The following is a 16,081-nucleotide window of genomic DNA, read 5'->3' as shown; positions in this document are numbered from 1 at the left end:
TAGAGCTTGAGGAAACAGTTTGAAAATAGCACTTTGGGAATCCCCTATCACAATCTGTTTCCCCTTGAACTACTTGTGAGCAGGCACGTCTTAAACATTTTTTGTATCCTCATTTGTACAAATACAAATCCTCATTTGCATTTGTAGCAGGCTCAATAAACGACGGAATAAATGGATGAATGGAGGAGGACGAACGACTGAGTCTGAGGCTGCGGAGGCGGTGCAATCTTAGAGCCCAGCTCAGAGGCAGTGACCGCCAACCCGCACCTAAACAAATCAAGGCTGGAGGCCAAGTGAAAAGAACAGCGCCCACATTATCCCAGTCCAAAGTCCTGCTCCTTTAGGAGGCGGGGCTAGGGGGGCAAGTTCACCTCTGCCCTTCAATTGACCAATCCTCGCCTCAAGGGGGCGGGGATTTCAATCTGTTCCCCCCCCACCCCTTAAAGTACTAAATATGTTTGGGCGCCGTTCAAACGGACCAATGAGTGCTCCATGTTTCCTGCGCTTGGGCCTCACCGATTGGTCAGAGTTCGTCGTCCCTCCCTCCTTGTTACGCCTTTTGCCCCACCCGGTAGCACACAAGATGGCGGCGCCCAGCGGAGTAGAGGCCGCGCCTGGGGTTTGCTGAGGCTCGTTCCCTTCCCCGCTGCTCCCTTGGGCGCGAAGCGCCGCGAGCCCAGAGGACGGGGGCCGGGCGGGGACAGAGGCACCTGCGTAGCTGGACCGCGAGCCCGCGCCCAGCCTGCGCCGCCCCCACCCGGCCCCGGCCTGGCCCGATCCCTTCCGTTCCCGGTCTCCTCTCGGTCTGACCCATTGCCTGGTCGTGGTATGCCACCACCAGGCCTCCAAAGCTGAGGTTTCTCCTCCAGCCCGGGATCACCTCCACTTTAGAGATGTTTGGGCTATTTCCTCCCAAAGAGCCCGCCTTTGGGGCTCCGGGACCGGCATCTGGCCCCCTTTCCCTCCGTTGAGACTCCACTTCCTTCTAACCCACTTCTTCCTCAGATTCTCCCTGTATTGGAGACTGCTCACTTCCCTTCCAAATTAATCCCCGACCTCCTCCTTCCCCCAAATATTGACAGCCCTGACACCCCCCTCAACCGGGAGCCAGACTTCCTTTTGGACTAACCCCCATAGCCCTATCATGGAGGCTGTGTACCTGGTAGTGAATGGGGTGGGCCTGTTGCTGGATGTGCTGACCTTGGTGTTGGACCTCAACTTCCTGCTGGTGTCCTCCCTCCTGGCTTCCCTGGCCTGGCTCCTGGCCTTCATCTACAACCTGCCACATACGGTACTGACTAGTCTTCTGCACTTGGGCCGTGGAGTCTTGCTGTCACTGCTGGCCTTCATCGAAGCCGTGGTTCCCTTCACCTTTGGGGGCTTTCAGGCCTTGTGTACCGTACTATACAGCTGCTGTTCTGGCCTGGAGAGCTTAAAGCTCCTGGGGCACCTGGCCTCCCACGGGGCGCTTAGGAGCCGGGAGATCCTGCACCGGGGTGTCCTCAATATGGTCTCCAATGGCCATGCTTTGCTGCGCCAGGTCTGTGACGTCTGTGGCATCACCATGAGCCTGGTGGCCTATGTGATCAATAGCCTGGTCAACATCTGCCTCATTGGCACTCAGAACCTCTTCTCCCTGGTGCTGGCCCTGTGGGATGCAGTGATGGGACCGCTGTGGAGGATGACGGATGTAGTGGCTGCTTTCCTAGCCCACATTTCCAGCAGTGCTGTGGCCATGTCCATCCTCCTCTGGACCCCCTGCCAACTGGTACTGGAGCTCTTGGCCTCCGCTGCCCGCCTCCTGGCCAGCTTTGTGCTTGTCAATGTCACTGGCCTGGTGCTGCTGGCTTGCGTGCTGGCAGTGACAGTGACTCTGTTGCACCCGGACCTCACCCTGAGGCTGGCCACCCAGGCGCTCAGTCAGCTCCATGCCCGGCCATCCTACCACCGGCTCAGAGAGGATGTTGTGCGGCTCTCTCGCTTAGCACTGGGCTTGGAGACCTGGCGCCGAGTCTGGAGCCGTAGCCTGCAGCTGGCGAGCTGGCCTAACCGGGGAGGGGCCCCTGGGGCCCCCCAGGGTGGCCCTAGGAGGGTGCCCTCAGCCAGGACCTGGCGACAGGACGCTCTTCCTGAAGCTGGGCCCAGATCAGAGGCAGAAGAAGAGGAGGTCAGGATGGCCAGAGTGACAGCTGCCCGGGGCCGGGAGAGGCTCAATGTGGAGGAGCCTGTAACTGGGCAAGACCCATGGAAATTGCTGAAGGAGCAAGAGGAGCGGAAGAAGTGCGTCATCTGCCAGGACCAGAGCAAGACGGTGCTGCTTCTGCCTTGTCGGCACCTGTGCCTCTGCCAGGCCTGCACTGAGATCCTGATGCGCCACCCTGTCTACCACCGCAACTGCCCACTGTGCCGCCGGGGCATCCTGCAGACCCTCAACGTCTACCTCTGAAGACTCCCTCCCCGCCTGCCCATCCCTCCACGCTCCACACAGCCACCTGCGCTAGGACAGCATTCCCACCTGATCTCTGGGTCCCAGCCTGAAGCCCCTCCTGCCGCTATGGCCGTCCTGCCGAGCCTCGGAGCCATACGTCCAGGACATGGAGATGGGAAACTCTGGAAGACGGTGGCTTGGCTGGGGGCAGGGTAACAGCTTATCCTTACCCAGTGGGTCCCAGTGATGCCGAGGGTGGTGAGTGTGTCACTCTGCGAGGCCCTGAGACTGTTCTCTGTGGACTCCCCTCCACCTTGCCAGGGCCCACCCAGATACCCGCGTGTGGGGCTCCCCCTCTCCGCTTCTGGTTGTTCTGTTGGGGATTTGCAGGTTCTCTCCCTGCTCCCTTCCCACTTCCTCCCCCGCTTCTGCAGCCACACACATCAGTGTTATTTGGGTGTTGTGGCAACTCAAGGGCCTTGGAATGATCTTGAACATTTGCTTTCAGCTGGAGCCCCTGTGCTCTGGCAGGCTTTGGGGGTAGTATCTCTCAGGTGCCCTTAGAGCTCCTTCTACCAGTCATGATCTTACGAGGCTCCCTTCTGACCTGACCCAACAGCTGGGATGAGAATTAACCCCCAGGTGTGTGTGTGTTTGCACCTGGCTTTGGGACCATGTGCCCTCTGACACCCCAGCACCACTGGGAACTGCAGGGGGGATAGCCAGATTTCTACTCCTATGCCTTTCACTCCCCACATCGCAGCGTGAGAAGGCATTCCCCTTCTGTTCCTCTCTCCCTGGCATCGGGGAGGGCAGACTGCACATTTCACTAGGGTCCAAATACAGAAGGGGCCAGGGCCGAGAGGCATGCCGGTCCCTGAGGTGTCTGTCTGGCCCAGGATCCAATGAATGAAGTTCTGTTACAGCTCTGACGGCCTCTGTGTGCATCCTTGCAAGGGCGAGCCGTCGGTTAGGGTGACGGATGCTGCAGCAGTGTCCTTCGGTCCTGCCGGAGTCACAAGTGTGGTTGGTGGGGGACCTGGCAGAGAGATAAGATAGGATGCCTTGGGGAGAGCCCCTGCCAGGTGTGGCTGGCTTTGCTTTCACCCTGTCTGATTTGTGCCCTCTCACGTGCACAGCTTTTGGAAAGCTCTCATCTTTTCTATCTTTCCAGAATTAGCCCTAGGAGAGAGGAGTGTGAACTTGCTCACCCTTTGGGTCAGCCCTCCCAGCTTTTCCTCTGGTGCCACTCTTCCCAGGAGGGAACTTGGGGTTCCTACTGCCTGGAGTCCAACCTGCCCTCAGATCCCTGGAGGAGTTGGTGCTTGTCGTTGTGACTCTTGGCATAGAATGGCGCTGTGATGGGCTGGAGTATGGCTGTGGGGCCTCCTGGTGGACAGCTGGGAGGCCTGTCTCTAGCTCACTGGGTCCAGTCGCCATTGGTCATATCCATCCTCACATGACCTGCAAGAGAGCGGTGGGACACTACCCCATAATTGTATGTTAAATCTAGGAGCGTGATGCCAGGGACAGCCTTCTGGAAGGGGGTGGGGGAGGGGAAAGCGGTAGATGGGAAGAAACTCCGAGGAGAGGCCCCTCCACTTTCTCTTGGGTTGAGAGCCTGAGCTGATGTGGGCGGGCCAGCCCGGGTTTGTTAGTCTTCGGGTCGGGGGTGGGGCAAGGAGAGGAGCCTTGGAGGGGCTTTGCGGCTAGCCTCAGACTGAGTGGTGTGGCCCGGTTCAGTGAGTGACTGTTCCCCACATGCACCTTGGAGTTGGGAGGCCTGAGTAAGGGCTCTTTTTTCCCCTTCCCCCAACCCTGGAGAGGGAGCTGAGCAAGGGGAGGCTTGGTTCCTTCCAGTCTCTGTTTAATGTGAGGATAAACATTTTATGAGAGAAGATAAACTTCCTGAGCTGGGAGCAAATAACCCCTTTTCCTCCACCCCCATCTGGAGTCCCACTGGCGGAGCTCAATACCCTTCCTCCCCCTAACCACCTTAGCAGTCAGGAGCTCAGCTACCTAGGGTCATTGCTGCATCCTGGAACTGGGCTGCCCTCTCGTGGCCATCTCCAAGATGACATCTCTAGACACCCAGGGACACTCCACTCCCCTGGCATGGGGGACAGAGAAGCTTTCCAGTCATCTAGGGACCAGGCAAGTAGCCAGAGCAGCCATGAATGAAAATCCTGGCTTCCTTTCTGTTGGTCAGGGCAGGGATGTGTGTGGTGAAGTCCCACCCAGTTCATATGACATCTCTGAGTTAGAAAAAGGGCTCCTCCTTCTGGGTGGCCAAAGTCTGACACCAGGACACCCTCCTCAGCAGGGGCTCCCGTTCACAACCTCCACCGCTTACCCAGCAGGTCTGTGGAGCGGCCTGTCCTTCACCTGGGCCTGCTTCCTGTATCTCCTGGCCCATAGCTCCATCCAGCCCAAGAGCCCTCCCTTCTGCCTGAGCACCCTCCCCACCCACCGTCCTCCCTCTTCTCCCCATTCTCAGAATCAGGGCATCCCCACCAGTAAAGAAGAAAGGCTGAAGCCAGTAAGAGGGTTTTTGTTGTTGTTGTTTTAAGATTTATTGAATGATCTCTGAGAAAAGGGCCCAGGAGCAGGAGGGATGAGGGAAGACCCAGAGAAGCAGAGGACTGGGAAGGGAGCACCCCACCTTGGGGTCCTGGGCCAGAGCAACTGCGGGGACTCACACCTGCCAGCACACCGCCAGCACGCTGCCTGCCAGCACTCCTTTGGTCTAGGGCAGAAATCCAGCCACTGCCCCGTGCTGCCAGCCCTGATCTCAGCCTCTGTCCCCATCCCCTGCCTGCAGCAGAACGGAGAGGCCCCCACCCCACCTCCGCGGTCATTCACAACATTCCAGGGGGGCCAGCCCTCCTGGATGACGTGGCTGTCAGTGTCATGCCCTCCTGCCCTTCGAGAGACAGCGTGCGCTCACTTTCCAGTGGGCATCAAGCGAAGACTGGGGAGTTGTGCCAGTCAGAATACACTAGAAATCCAGAGAAGGTGCTGTCTGTCTTGATGCTGGCGTAGATGCCAATATAGTCACCCACGCCCACCTGTACCCACACCTGGTCTTTGGGCTCCAGCCTCACCATGGTGCCCCCGGAGAGCGAGGCTGGCTTGGGCCACCCCCCGAAGAACTGGAAGAAAGAGGCGATGGACTCTCCATTCTTGACCAGATCGAACTGCAGGCTAGCCCGGTAGACGGTGGCGTGGACGGCGAAGTAGTAGACCCCGGGCACGTGGCAGGTGAACTTGCCGGTGACGGCGTCGTAATGTCCCTGCTCATTCACCAGCACGCGGTCGAAGGGTAGGGGCGCGTCCGACGGCGGGGGCACCCGGCTCTCTGAGCGCTTGGCACTGAAGGCGGAGCGCGGAGGCACCGAGCACTCGCCTGCCGGCCCGGCCGCCCCCACGGGGCCTGCTTCTCCTCGCGGCCCGGGCTCCCCACGCGGCCCTGGGAGGCCTGCAGGGGTGGGGGTGGGGGGAAAGCGGAGCAGTTAGGGCGCGCCCGCCGCGGGCCTCCAGCATCCTCCCTCAGCCTCCTAGCTGCCCCTTCCCGGGCGGGGCCGCCCTGCGCCCCAGGACCCGCTCCACGCTTCCTGCAGGCCTTGGGGCAGATCTGAGGGTCCCAGGGGTTCTGGCTCCCGCAGCTGAGTCCCTCTCTCCCGGCTCCGGCCGGGTCGGACGGGGACGGGAGCGGCGCCCCCTAGCGGCAACCCCGAGCCCCGGGCCCCTGGGAGCAGGAGAGGGGCCGCACTCTTACCAGCCTCCCAGCGGAGGCGCTTCTTACCCGGCCTCCCGCCCTCGCCTTTCTCTCCCGGAGCGCCGGGCGCGCCGTCGCGGCCGTCGCGGCCGTCGCGGCCGGGCAGACCCTGGCTGCCATGGTGGCCCGGCGTGCCGGGGAGGCCGGGGTGCCCCGGGCACAGGCTGGGGATCTTGTTGTCGTCCAGCGGGGGCGAGCCGGCCGCCAAGCCCAGGAGCAGCAGAGCGAGGAGCGGCCTCATGGCGCTGGCACGCGGAGCCCGGACGCCGCGGGCCTCTGGTCGTCTGTGGGCTGGGCAGGACAGGAGTCGGGACCCAGAATCCTGGGACCTGCCTCGGTCCCCGCCCCGGCGCAGCCGGCTCGGTCCCCACCCCACTGCCATGTCCCTGAGTGAGGCTGAGTGGCCTCGAGGGGACGAAGAATGGGGCGCCCCTAGACCCAAGAACCCCGAGAGCACTGCGCTGGGGGAAGGAGAGGCCGGCCCTCTCCCCACCACCACCCCGGGCCGGCGCCCAGTCTTTCCCACAGTCCCCTCCCCCATCCCCATTTCCCCGCCCCCCCCCTTCGCGACCAGACTCACCCCCCTCCCGGCTCCCGGGGCTGCTCGCTCTCTCTGTGGCCTCCTTCGGGTCTCTCGCTACTCCGGATCCTCCAGTTGACTCCTGCTTGCTACCTTCCTTTCCTGCGCTTCTCTCTAGCCAGGCGCCCCCTGCCCTAGGCGTCCCCCTGGTCCCGGTTCGTTCCTTGCCGGCTCTGCTCTGCTCCTCCCAGACTCCAAGAGGAAACCAGTTGTTCAGGGGCCAAGAGCCCGGGCCGGGAAATAGCAGGGAAATAACTCGTGGTGTCGCCCGGCGGCCGGCCAAAGTTTGGTGGAGAAAGGAGGGAGAGATTTGAGGCGGGCGCAGAGGCAGAACCATGAGAAACAGACGCTCCGGGCATCTACAGCTCCAAGGAGCTGGAAGGAGAGATGGTGCCACGACGGAGATCAAAGACAACACTCTAGTCCAGGAGAAATAGAAGCTGAGAACCGAGGGTGGACGGTTCTAGAAGCAGTAGACAACTGGATCCCCAGTTGTCTACTGGGGATCCAGTAGATCAGGGCTCAGAATAGGGGCTGCCACATGACTAGGCACTGGATACATTTTTTTTTGGAATAAATGAAAAAGTGAGAAAGAGGGTGGTAGAGAGCCTGAAAAAGCAGATGGAGATGAGGAAGGTAGAAGGTGGGAAATTGGGGTCAGAGGCTTGGGTGGGAAGCAATCTAGATGATCACTGGTACAGTGTGGAGTCAGGCCAGCTGTTTGCAGCAGCTGGGGCAAATAAAAGGATAGGGAAGGATCTGGCAGGGTGGGAGGGTCCCGTTAGCCCCGCTGAGGACTCCTCTTCCCCTCCCTGGGAGGACCCAGAGGGGATGGGCAGAGTCCCATGCTGGTCCCCTTCCTTTGCTCCCCTGCCTGCCCACCCTGGTAGGCAAAGGAGGCTGGGCAGCAGAGGGCAGGGGCCCGCCTCAGGGTCAGGGCTGGGCACAAGCCTCCAAGCCAGCTGCCTCAGGCAGCCTGTTGCAGTTAAAGGGCCAGGGGGTGCCCAGTACTGCCAGGCCAGACTGGCACTGGCGCTCTGCCTCCTGGCAGACAGAGCGGCAAGGGGGAAGGACACTGCCTAGCGGGGTGCAGTGGGGCACAAGTAGCCCACAAAGGAGCCTCCGGAAATTCTGGTAGCAGGGCAGGCTTGTCAGGCTCTGTGGAAGGAGGAGACCAGCCCTCAGGCACCCTGCTCCCCCAGTTCCCTCCCCTCCCTGGGGGTTCCTCCTTATCTCTCCCTGGAGCACCTTGTAACCTCTGAGGACCTCCACCACCTCCTCCTGGGTGGCCATGCCCACCCAGATGTTAGGGAAAGCCGTGGTGTTGTAGCTCAGACCGATGCACATCTCCACCTGGACAGGTTCACAGGCCAGCTCTGCAGGGGTGGGAGGGGAGGGTCACTCTGGGGAATACTCACTGGCTGTGTGAGCTGGGACAAGTCACCTAAGCGCTCCCTATGGGTCAGACGGGGAGAATCAAAGGAGATAACACAGAGAGATGCTTTATCCATGTCGAGGATTCCTGTTTTCCTTGAGAGCCTACTCCAGGCATCATTCGCCAGCCCTGGGCATCATGCAGGCACGTCTATGATCTCAGGGAGCTAGGGGCACCAACATTGGCAGGACCAGGGCATCTGGAAGGAGCTCCCCCGCTCTCCCCCCATCTCCGAGGTGGGCCCTGGAGAGGGCCTCTCTGTGTGACAAGGCTGGATGGGCTCTTGAAGCCTCAACCATCAACTCCCAGATTCCCATTTCCCTCGGGGGTGACACTAAGTACCCTTGCCACTCCTGGGGGAGAATCCCTCCAGTATTCGGTGGAGTGGTCCAGAGTCAGGCTACTGGGCCCCCCACCCCATCAGGGAAGATAGGGATGGCTGTTAGGACACGTGCCAGTGGGTTTCTAGGGATGGGCACCCAGCCCGCTCAGGCCTGCCAGCCCCCCTTGCGGTGCCCTGGGGCAGGCTCCTCACCTGGGGGTGGGAGCAAGGGGATGCTGCAGTTGTCATCGCTGCTCTCTGTGCAGTCTCTCCACATGCCACACATCCACTGCAGATTCTTACACCCTCCATCCCGGCAGGAGAACTCTCCGGGCCCACAGGGGTCTGCAGGCACAGGGGGCATGGCAGTGCCCTGGGACATGCCTGTACCCCCACTGCCTTCACAGTGCCCTGACCAGGGTCCAGAGCCCTTCCCTGTTCTCCTGGAGGTGCCTCCACTGCCCACACTCACTCGCCCAGGGCCACCTACTCTCTGTGGCATTGAGGGCCCGGTAGGTGGCCGAGAAGCCCCCGATGCTGATGCCATGGTCTGTCCTAAAGAGCACAGCCAGCTGGTGGTGCGAGGAGATGAGGCGCGGAGGCGGCTCTGCTCCACAGAACCTGCCCAAAGCAGACAGCAGTCCTGGCACGGGGCCCCCCCGCAGACGCGGCATGGAGCTGGGTGCTCTGGGCGATGCCAGAGGGGATGGGAGGCATAGTCACTGACTCATGGGACTGGAGAGGAAGACACACATGTTCAGGAGACAAAGTACTAAACAAACGAAACAAACTGCTTGAACTGGAGCCCCTTCGACCTGGGGAGAATCAGTGAGGGTTCTGGGGGAAGCTATAAATAGACCGGGCAGGTGGGAGAGCTGGGACGGGGAGAGCCTCCTGGAGGAGGTGATGTAAGGAGCAAAGGTGAGAGGGACAGGTACGAAGGTGAGGAAGGACGAGCCTTTTTCAGTGTGACAGTGCGGGGACCTCCAGCTTGGCGCAGGAGAAGACAATGAAACTAGTGCGTGTGTGGGCGGGTTTGTAGGAAGCCTTGACCTCGGCCTCTGGAGGATGGGGTTTATCCTCAGCTCCTCCCCGCTGGCTCCGCCAGTACCTGCCCAGGAGGCTGAGGGCCCCTGAGTTGCGGGTCTCATACACTTCCACGTAGTCAAACTTGCACTCGTCCTGAGCTTCCAGGCTGAAGTTGTGGAACAGCAGTTCGACACCATGTCCAGCGGGCACCGAGATGTGCCAGGTGCAAAGCTGGGGGAGGGCACAGGTGGAGTAATTTATGGGTTCCTTCTTCTGTCCCAATCGGGGCCTCCAGGCTTGAGCTCCAGATGGGCTTCCCCCTGCTGCAGGCCGGGTAGGGAGTGGGTGGGCCCTGCCCATACTGCTCGCATCATCGGTGGTGGCGGAAGGGCCTTTAACTTATCTGGTCTCAGAGATAAGCTTACCCAGCACGGGAACATGGATACCTAGTAAGCACTTAATACTGTTCTCTTCCTGCCTGCTTGATCTCTGACCTTCCCAAGTACAAGGCAGCATCTGCCATGCTGTTCTCAATCGCACTAACCCGGACGCTCAGGTGTGCCCACGCGGGCTGCACCACCCTCCCTGTGGAGCGCTGGCTTACCTGTTGGTGAGGGTACTGCTGCAGGTAGCTGGGAGCAGAGAAAGTGCCCTGGAGCCCAGTCAGGTTCCCCCCACACCCTGTAGAGAGGAGGAGGGGCTCATGAGTTTGCCAGGGTCTGTGCCTTCGCCCGGTAGGGCCAGCAGGGATGGCAGAGAAGAGTTTTGGCTGTGCCCGTGGGGAGACAAGTTCTGGGCCAGAAGAATGACCAGGCAGGTTTGGAGCTGGGCCAGGCCTGGGGAGGCCAGCCTGAACCTGGATCAGATGCCTGAGGACAGTACCCGCCCTGAGGCTGGCCGGGCCCTTACCCGAGAACTTGGCACTGCAGTTGGCCTCGTCACTGCCATCAGCGCAACTGGCAAAGCCGTCGCACACCGAGTCGGGTAGCAGGCAGACGAGCTGGTCGCAGGGGAACTCATCGTGGGCACAGCTCCCTGGGGGCGGGCATCTGGATTCAGAACCCCCTAGAATCTCTACCCCTTTTGCAGGGCTGGGAGTGGCTGGAAGCGGACAGTTGACAGGTAGCTGGGGACCTGGCGGGAAAACACTCACCGTGACCGGGGGCCACGGCCTGGTACCAGGCATGGAAGCCAGATCCTTCCACGCTGCTGTCGGAGACGAAGGCCACTCGGAGGTGGCTGGCATTGGTGTTGAGTGTCGGGGGAGGCACCCTCCCACACACTCTGCAAGAAGCCAGATTGGGAGTGACGGAGGCTCAGAGCTCAGGGCCAGCCAGAGTGGAGCCTGCCTGGGCCCTGCGGTCCTCTTCCCTCAAGCCCCGTCCTGGGGACGATGTGTCCAAAAGGTTCCTTTCATTTCCAGCAGAGCTCTGACCTCCCTAGCTCCTGCATGTCCATTCTTGAGGCATTCATCCATGGGAAAGATATGTGGGAGTTCCAATTTCCAGATTTGGAAACCAAGGTCAGAGAGGGGAAGTGACCTTCCCAAGGTCATAGCAAGATGGTGGCAGAGCTGGGCCCAGAGGCCAAGTCTCTCCATTTCCTCCCAGTCAAGAATTTCCCACTGCAGTTCCCTGGTTCTGCCCTCCAGACAGTGGTTCAGGAGGGGGGTGGGATCTCCTGGGGGCAGAGGGACCCACCTGAGGAGGGGGCCTTCAGGCTCGGGGGAGATTTCCAAGCGATCAAAAAGACAGGAGGCCACACTCTCCACGCTGAGAGCTTCGATCTTGAGCTGTATTGCATGGTCTGTGGCCACTTGGATATGCCACACGCAGTGGGCGTTGGGTGGGTAAGGGTCTGGGTAGTCGGGGCTGCTGAAGAAGCCCCTTGGGCCAGGAAGGAGGCCCCCACAGGCTGCAGGGACGGAGGTTAGAGTTCAGAGGTCAAAAGGAGAGAGACTTGTTTTTATAAGATGCCTCTTCCCGGCCTCCCCTCCCCCCTGCCCTCTTGGGCCCTTCTCCGGGAAGATCTGCCCCGTAGTACTCACTCGACTGGGGTGCGGGGCTCACGCCTGCCTCCGGTTGCCCTTTAGGGGTCCCAGTTGCCTGAGAGGTGGTGGGGATGGGAGTGGGGGTGGAGCCAATGGTGGTGAGGCCTTGGGAAGGCAGTGGATGATGGGAGGGCCCGGACGCGGCTGTAGCCTGCAGTTCTGGAGGCGGGAAGACGGGGGAGTGGGATTCAGAGGTGCTGGATCTCTTGCAGGGCATGGGAGACTCATGGAGGCCTTGGGAACTTACGGGCCAGGATGATGGCCACCAGCAGCCCCAGCAGCAACAGCAGCAGGCTGGCCAGCAGGAGGACACACAGCCAGGAGAAGTGGCAGTCAGGCTGCAGCCCTCGGGGACGCCGACCTGCGGGCAGGCGGGGTGGGCTTTTGAGAGCCCTTTCGCTTGGGCATCTCTCACACAGCCCTTAGCCGCTGGGCCTTTCTGTCCTACCCAGCTCACCCCGTGAGATGGTTACCATGCCAGGGAGCTCGGGTGCTGCAGCTGGCGTCCTCCTGGAGGCTGGGTAGGGGGCAAGGTGGCCCTGATTCAGGCTCAAAAGCAGGATTGCAGAATTCAGTCTGAAGGGAGAGACTTGAGGGCTGAGGGCCGGTGGCAGCACTGCCTGGCAGGTGTGTTCACTGGGCACTGCCAGCCCTAGGTGGGCATCTGGGTCTTGCGGGAGTGGTCCTGTATGACCCTTACCTTGCTCAGCTCTGTCGCCTCCACGCAGAGGATGATGTCTGAGCAGTCCTTCATGGCTCTAGGCTCTGCATGGCTTTCTCGAGTCCCTGCGACAGCCCAAGACCCCAGAGGGCCCGCTCCCTGCCCCGAGGCCGCCTCTCAAAGGGGCAGCCTCTGCTCCGCTCCCTGAGGACGAGGGCTGCCAGGCTAGACCAGCTCTCCCGCTGCCCTGGGCAGACTGGTTCCAGGCTGGTTCTGGCTACTGGCTATTCTGTCTCTGTGTGGGGGAAGGGACAGCAGGCAGAAGGAATTCGCAGCGGCATGAAATGGTCCCTTAATCCAACTCAGCTGAGGATGCCGAGGTCGAGACCCTGGCACAGAGCAGCGGTCCTTAAAGGCGCAGGCTGAGAACACCCCGTGGAGGAAGCTCGGTGCTCCGTCGGGGGTGTGACCAGGGAGCTGGCCACCCCGTCTCCTAACCTCACTGAGGTGCTGAGTGAGTGTCTGAGGGGTGCTGGGAAGGAAGGGAGACAGCGGGGCAGTTTTACAGGCACGAGGGAGCCTTCGAAGCCAGGTGTGACGGTTTGGCAGCTTCAAGGCCTGTGAGTCCTCAAGGTCCTGGACAGACCAGCAGCCCATCGCTCCTGGCCATCAGGGCGACCGAGGCATTAGCCAAGCTGGGTCTTTGGAAGTTCCCCTAAAGCACCTGGGTGCCTGGGACAAGGAGATAAGTCTTTCTGGGCTGCTCGTGTCTGTGCTGATGTGAGTCGGGGAGCTTGAGGGGTTGGCTGCCTCAGCCCGTAGGAGAAAGGGCAGTGGAGGAGGTGACGCTGCCCAAGGCCTTGGACGGGTCGGTCAGGGCTGGCCCTTCAGATGGGCTGTGGACCGGCAGGTGGTACCATCTGCTGTTGCAGGATAGAAAGCCTGCCCTCTGCAAACTACATCACTCCGTGACTCTCCTTCTCCACGAGCGAAGTTCTCTTGGAAAATCCCAGCCTGGCGCAGCTGTCCTCGGGGAGAAGGGAAAGGGCTGGTTAATCTGTTTTGTGTTAGCCGTGCTCACGCTGAGTTGGGTAGGGCAGGAGGTGGGGAGGCAGCATAATATTTCTGGCTACTGTTTGTAGAATGTCTGTTACGTATTAGGCCCTGGGCCAGAGGTCCTACGTGCAGTTTCTCTCCTTGAATCACTCTGTGAGGTAGCATAACCATTTTACAAATGATGGCCGAAGGCTCCGAGAGGTTAAGTAACTTTCCCAAGGTCACATCAGCTTCCCCAAGATACAGAGACAAGAGTTGAACCCAGGGCTGGGTAAATCCAAAGCGCATGTTTTCTCTGACACGTCTTTTTTTTTTTTTTTTAATATTTATTTATTTATTTTTGGCTGCGTTGGGTCTTCGTTGCTGCTCACGGGCTTTCTCTAGTTGCAGTGCGCAGGATTCTCATTGCGGTGGCTTCTCTGTTGCAGAGCACGGGTTTTAGGCGTGCAGGCTTCAGTAGTTGTGGCACTCAGGCTCAGTAGTTGTGGCTCACGGGCTCTAGAGCACAGGCTCAGTAGTTGTGGCGCATGGGCTTAGTTGCACCACGGCATGTGGGATCTTCCCGGACCAGGGCTCGAACCCATGTCCCTTGCATTGGCAGGCGGATTTTTAACCGCTGCTCCACCAGGGAAGCCCCACACATCTTTCACTCTACACTGGCCTAAGGCAGGCTGGTGACAGAGGGGAACTAAGTGAAGAACCCAGTGGGGAGAGAAGAAACAAAGGAGACAGATTCTGCGATCCCCGATCCCCCGCGGCAGCTCTCTTCACACTCAGGAGATCCCCCTCAACACCCAGCTCCTCTCCTTTCAACCCCTAGAGGGCCCGGGGCTGCTTTTGTCTAGCGGACAAGCCTTTCCTTGGTCCTAAGATGTGAACTGCTTTTAGAGGGTTTGAGAGGTCAAAAGTATTTCTATAATAACACGTAGTTGTTATTTGTCCTTCTCCCTTTCTTTCCTCTTGAGTGAACAGCGTGGTTTCCAGAGGCTGCATGATGTGAAGGAGGTGAGAATCCAGTTAATGAGATTTGCAAAAATGTAAAACAAAGTTATCCTTCTTACTAAGTTCTTTTTGTTTTGGAAAATGTAGTTTTAAAAAAAATGGGGGCTTCCCTGGTGGCGCAGTGGTTGAGAGTCCGCCTGCTGATGCAGGGGACATGGGTTTGTGCCCCTGTCCGGGAGGATCCCACATGCCGCTGAGCGGCTGGGCCTGTGAGCCATGGCCGCTGAGCCTGCGCATCCGGAGCCTGTGCTCCGCAACGGGAGAGGCCACAACAGTGAGAGGTCCACGTACCGGGGGGGAAAAAAAAAAAAAAAGGGACTTCCCTGGTGGTCCAGTGGTTAAGATTCCATGCTTCCACTGCAGAGAGCACTGGTTCGATCCCTGGTCGGGGAACTAAGATCTCACAAGCCAAGCCATGCGGCACGGCCTAAAAAAAATTTTTTTTTGTTAAATGTTATTTATATTAGCATGTAAAAGGTTTGCTGTTATTTTAAAATTTATTTAAAAATTAATAAGAAAAGGGACTTCCCTGGCGGTCCAGTGGTTAAGAGTCTGTGCTCCCAATGCAGGGGGTGTGGGTTCAATACCTGGTCGGGGAACTAAGATTCCACATGCCGCGTGGTGTGGCCGAATAATAATAAAAAAAAAATTAATAAGAAAATATTTTAATTCCTTTCCATCCTGATTTTAACACGGTAAATGTTAATAGCTATAACAGCCAGGGAGACTTCTTGGAAGAGGTGGGCATTTAGTCTAAAGTTAGAGAGTTGAAAAAGATTTTAATAGGTAGAATTTGGGGGTTGGGTAGGGATTCCAGAAAGGAGGGGGTACTTAGCACTATGGGCCTAAGGAGGCTGGGTTGTAACCCATTTTAAGCAGGGAGTGGCTTGGTCAGATCTGGGTCTCAGAACAGCCCCTGTTTGTGGGAAGGTGGTGGAAAGGAGGCAAGGGGGAGGCTGGGAGGGCCAGAAGCTTCTCTCTGGCTTTGCCATTGCCCATGGCCATCCTCCACGACACCCCTGGCTCTGCTGGCACAGGTGCCCTTGCGACTGGCTGCTTCATGGACGTGTTCCTAGGGGAGAAGGTCAGCCAGGCCAGGGGCCAGGTCAGGGTGGGAGAATGGCACCGGTAAAGGGACAATGAGAGAAATAGAACAGACACCCCTCAGCTCATCAGCTCATTTGACCCTCATAACAGCCCTGGGAGCCAAGGTCAGGGAGGTGTGTTTGTTCCCATTTTCCAGATGTAACTGAGGCACCAGTTACCAGGCTGGGTTTCAGAGCTGGGTCTGTTGGATTCCTGATTCTCAGCTTTTGGTCTTCCTTTCCTTTTCTTCCCTTCCCTTCCCTTTCCCTTTCCCTTTCCTTTCCTTTCTTTCATTTTATTTTTGGCTGTGTTGGGTCTTTGTTGTTGCATGCAGGCTTTTCTCTGGTTGTGACGAGTGGGGGCTACTCTTCATTGCAGTGCGTGGGCTTCCCATTGTGGTGGCTTCTCTTGCTGTGGAGCATGGGCTCTAGGTGTGTGGGCTTCAGTAGTTGTGGCACACAGGCTCAGTAGTTGTGGCTCGCAGGCTCTAGAGCACAGGCTCAGTAGTTGTGGCGCACGGGCTTAGTTGCTCTGTGGCACGTGGGATCTTCCCGGACCAGGGCTCGAACCCATGTCCCCTGCATTGGCAGGCGGGTTCTTAACCACTGCGCCACCAGGGAAGCCCTCCCTTTTTTTTTTCTTTCCTTTCTTTTA

General features: G+C 59.1%; 3 protein-coding genes across 5 annotated transcripts; 1 reads left to right on the top strand and 2 right to left on the bottom strand.

Annotated features, from left to right (window-relative positions):
* The first annotated feature begins 585 nt into the window (after positions 1-585).
* RNF26 (ring finger protein 26) lies at positions 586-3,900 on the top strand. Its single transcript, XM_060017794.1, has one exon. It carries the CDS (start codon positions 1,145-1,147, stop codon positions 2,444-2,446), a length of 1,302 nt encoding a protein of 433 aa, XP_059873777.1. The 5' UTR covers positions 586-1,144; the 3' UTR covers positions 2,447-3,900.
* A 207-nt stretch (positions 3,901-4,107) lies between these two features.
* On the bottom strand, positions 4,108-6,993 carry C1QTNF5 (C1q and TNF related 5). Of its 3 annotated transcripts, none has more exons than XM_060017144.1 (3): positions 6,787-6,993; positions 6,234-6,497; positions 4,108-5,906 (listed from the first exon to the last, which is right to left on the bottom strand). In XM_060017144.1, the coding sequence occupies exons 2-3, from the start codon at positions 6,445-6,447 to the stop codon at positions 5,389-5,391; spliced, it is 732 nt and encodes a 243-aa protein (XP_059873127.1). In that variant the 5' UTR covers positions 6,448-6,497; positions 6,787-6,993; the 3' UTR covers positions 4,108-5,388. The 3 variants fall into 3 exon arrangements, with proteins under 3 accessions (XP_059873127.1, XP_059873124.1, XP_059873126.1); XM_060017143.1 differs by having other exon boundaries at positions 4,109-5,906; positions 6,207-6,497; XM_060017141.1 differs by lacking the exon at positions 6,787-6,993 and having other exon boundaries at positions 6,207-6,649.
* Positions 6,994-7,719: 726 nt separating this feature from the next.
* Positions 7,720-12,376, bottom strand: MFRP (membrane frizzled-related protein). The gene is made up of 13 exons (XM_060017140.1): positions 12,323-12,376; positions 12,096-12,198; positions 11,870-11,983; positions 11,620-11,781; positions 11,273-11,486; positions 10,726-10,856; positions 10,482-10,607; positions 10,177-10,253; positions 9,655-9,803; positions 9,034-9,164; positions 8,757-8,888; positions 8,035-8,162; positions 7,720-7,944 (listed from the first exon to the last, which is right to left on the bottom strand). Exons 1-13 carry the CDS (start codon positions 12,374-12,376, stop codon positions 7,720-7,722), a joined length of 1,746 nt encoding a protein of 581 aa, XP_059873123.1.
* Between the last annotated feature and the right edge of the window lie 3,705 nt (positions 12,377-16,081).

This window comes from Delphinus delphis, chromosome 8, assembly GCF_949987515.2.
Source record: "Delphinus delphis chromosome 8, mDelDel1.2, whole genome shotgun sequence".
Lineage (NCBI taxonomy): Eukaryota > Metazoa > Chordata > Mammalia > Artiodactyla > Delphinidae > Delphinus > Delphinus delphis.
The sequence above is the reverse complement of the archived record's forward strand: the minus strand, read 5'-3'. Positions and strand labels throughout refer to the sequence as shown.

What these genes read in the sequence shown, in the direction of transcription:
- MFRP (XM_060017140.1), bottom strand. Translation starts at nt 12,376, where the DNA reads ATGAAGGACTGCTCAGACATCATCCTCTGCGTGGAGGCGACAGAGCTG. An exon ending in GGTGGCCATCATCCTGGCCC is followed by an intron (nt 11,782 to 11,869) that starts GTAAGTTCCCAA and finishes TCCCGCCTCCAG; the next exon opens with AACTGCAGGCTACAGCCGCG. An exon ending in GGCCCTCAATGCCACAGAGA is followed by an intron (nt 8,889 to 9,033) that starts GTAGGTGGCCCT and finishes CTGTGCCTGCAG; the next exon opens with ACCCCTGTGGGCCCGGAGAG.
- C1QTNF5 (XM_060017141.1), bottom strand. Translation starts at nt 6,588, where the DNA reads ATGGCAGTGGGGTGGGGACCGAGCCGGCTGCGCCGGGGCGGGGACCGA. An exon ending in GCGCCTCCGCTGGGAGGCTG is followed by an intron (nt 5,907 to 6,206) that starts GTAAGAGTGCGG and finishes CCACCCCTGCAG; the next exon opens with GCCTCCCAGGGCCGCGTGGG.
- RNF26 (XM_060017794.1), top strand. Translation starts at nt 1,145, where the DNA reads ATGGAGGCTGTGTACCTGGTAGTGAATGGGGTGGGCCTGTTGCTGGAT.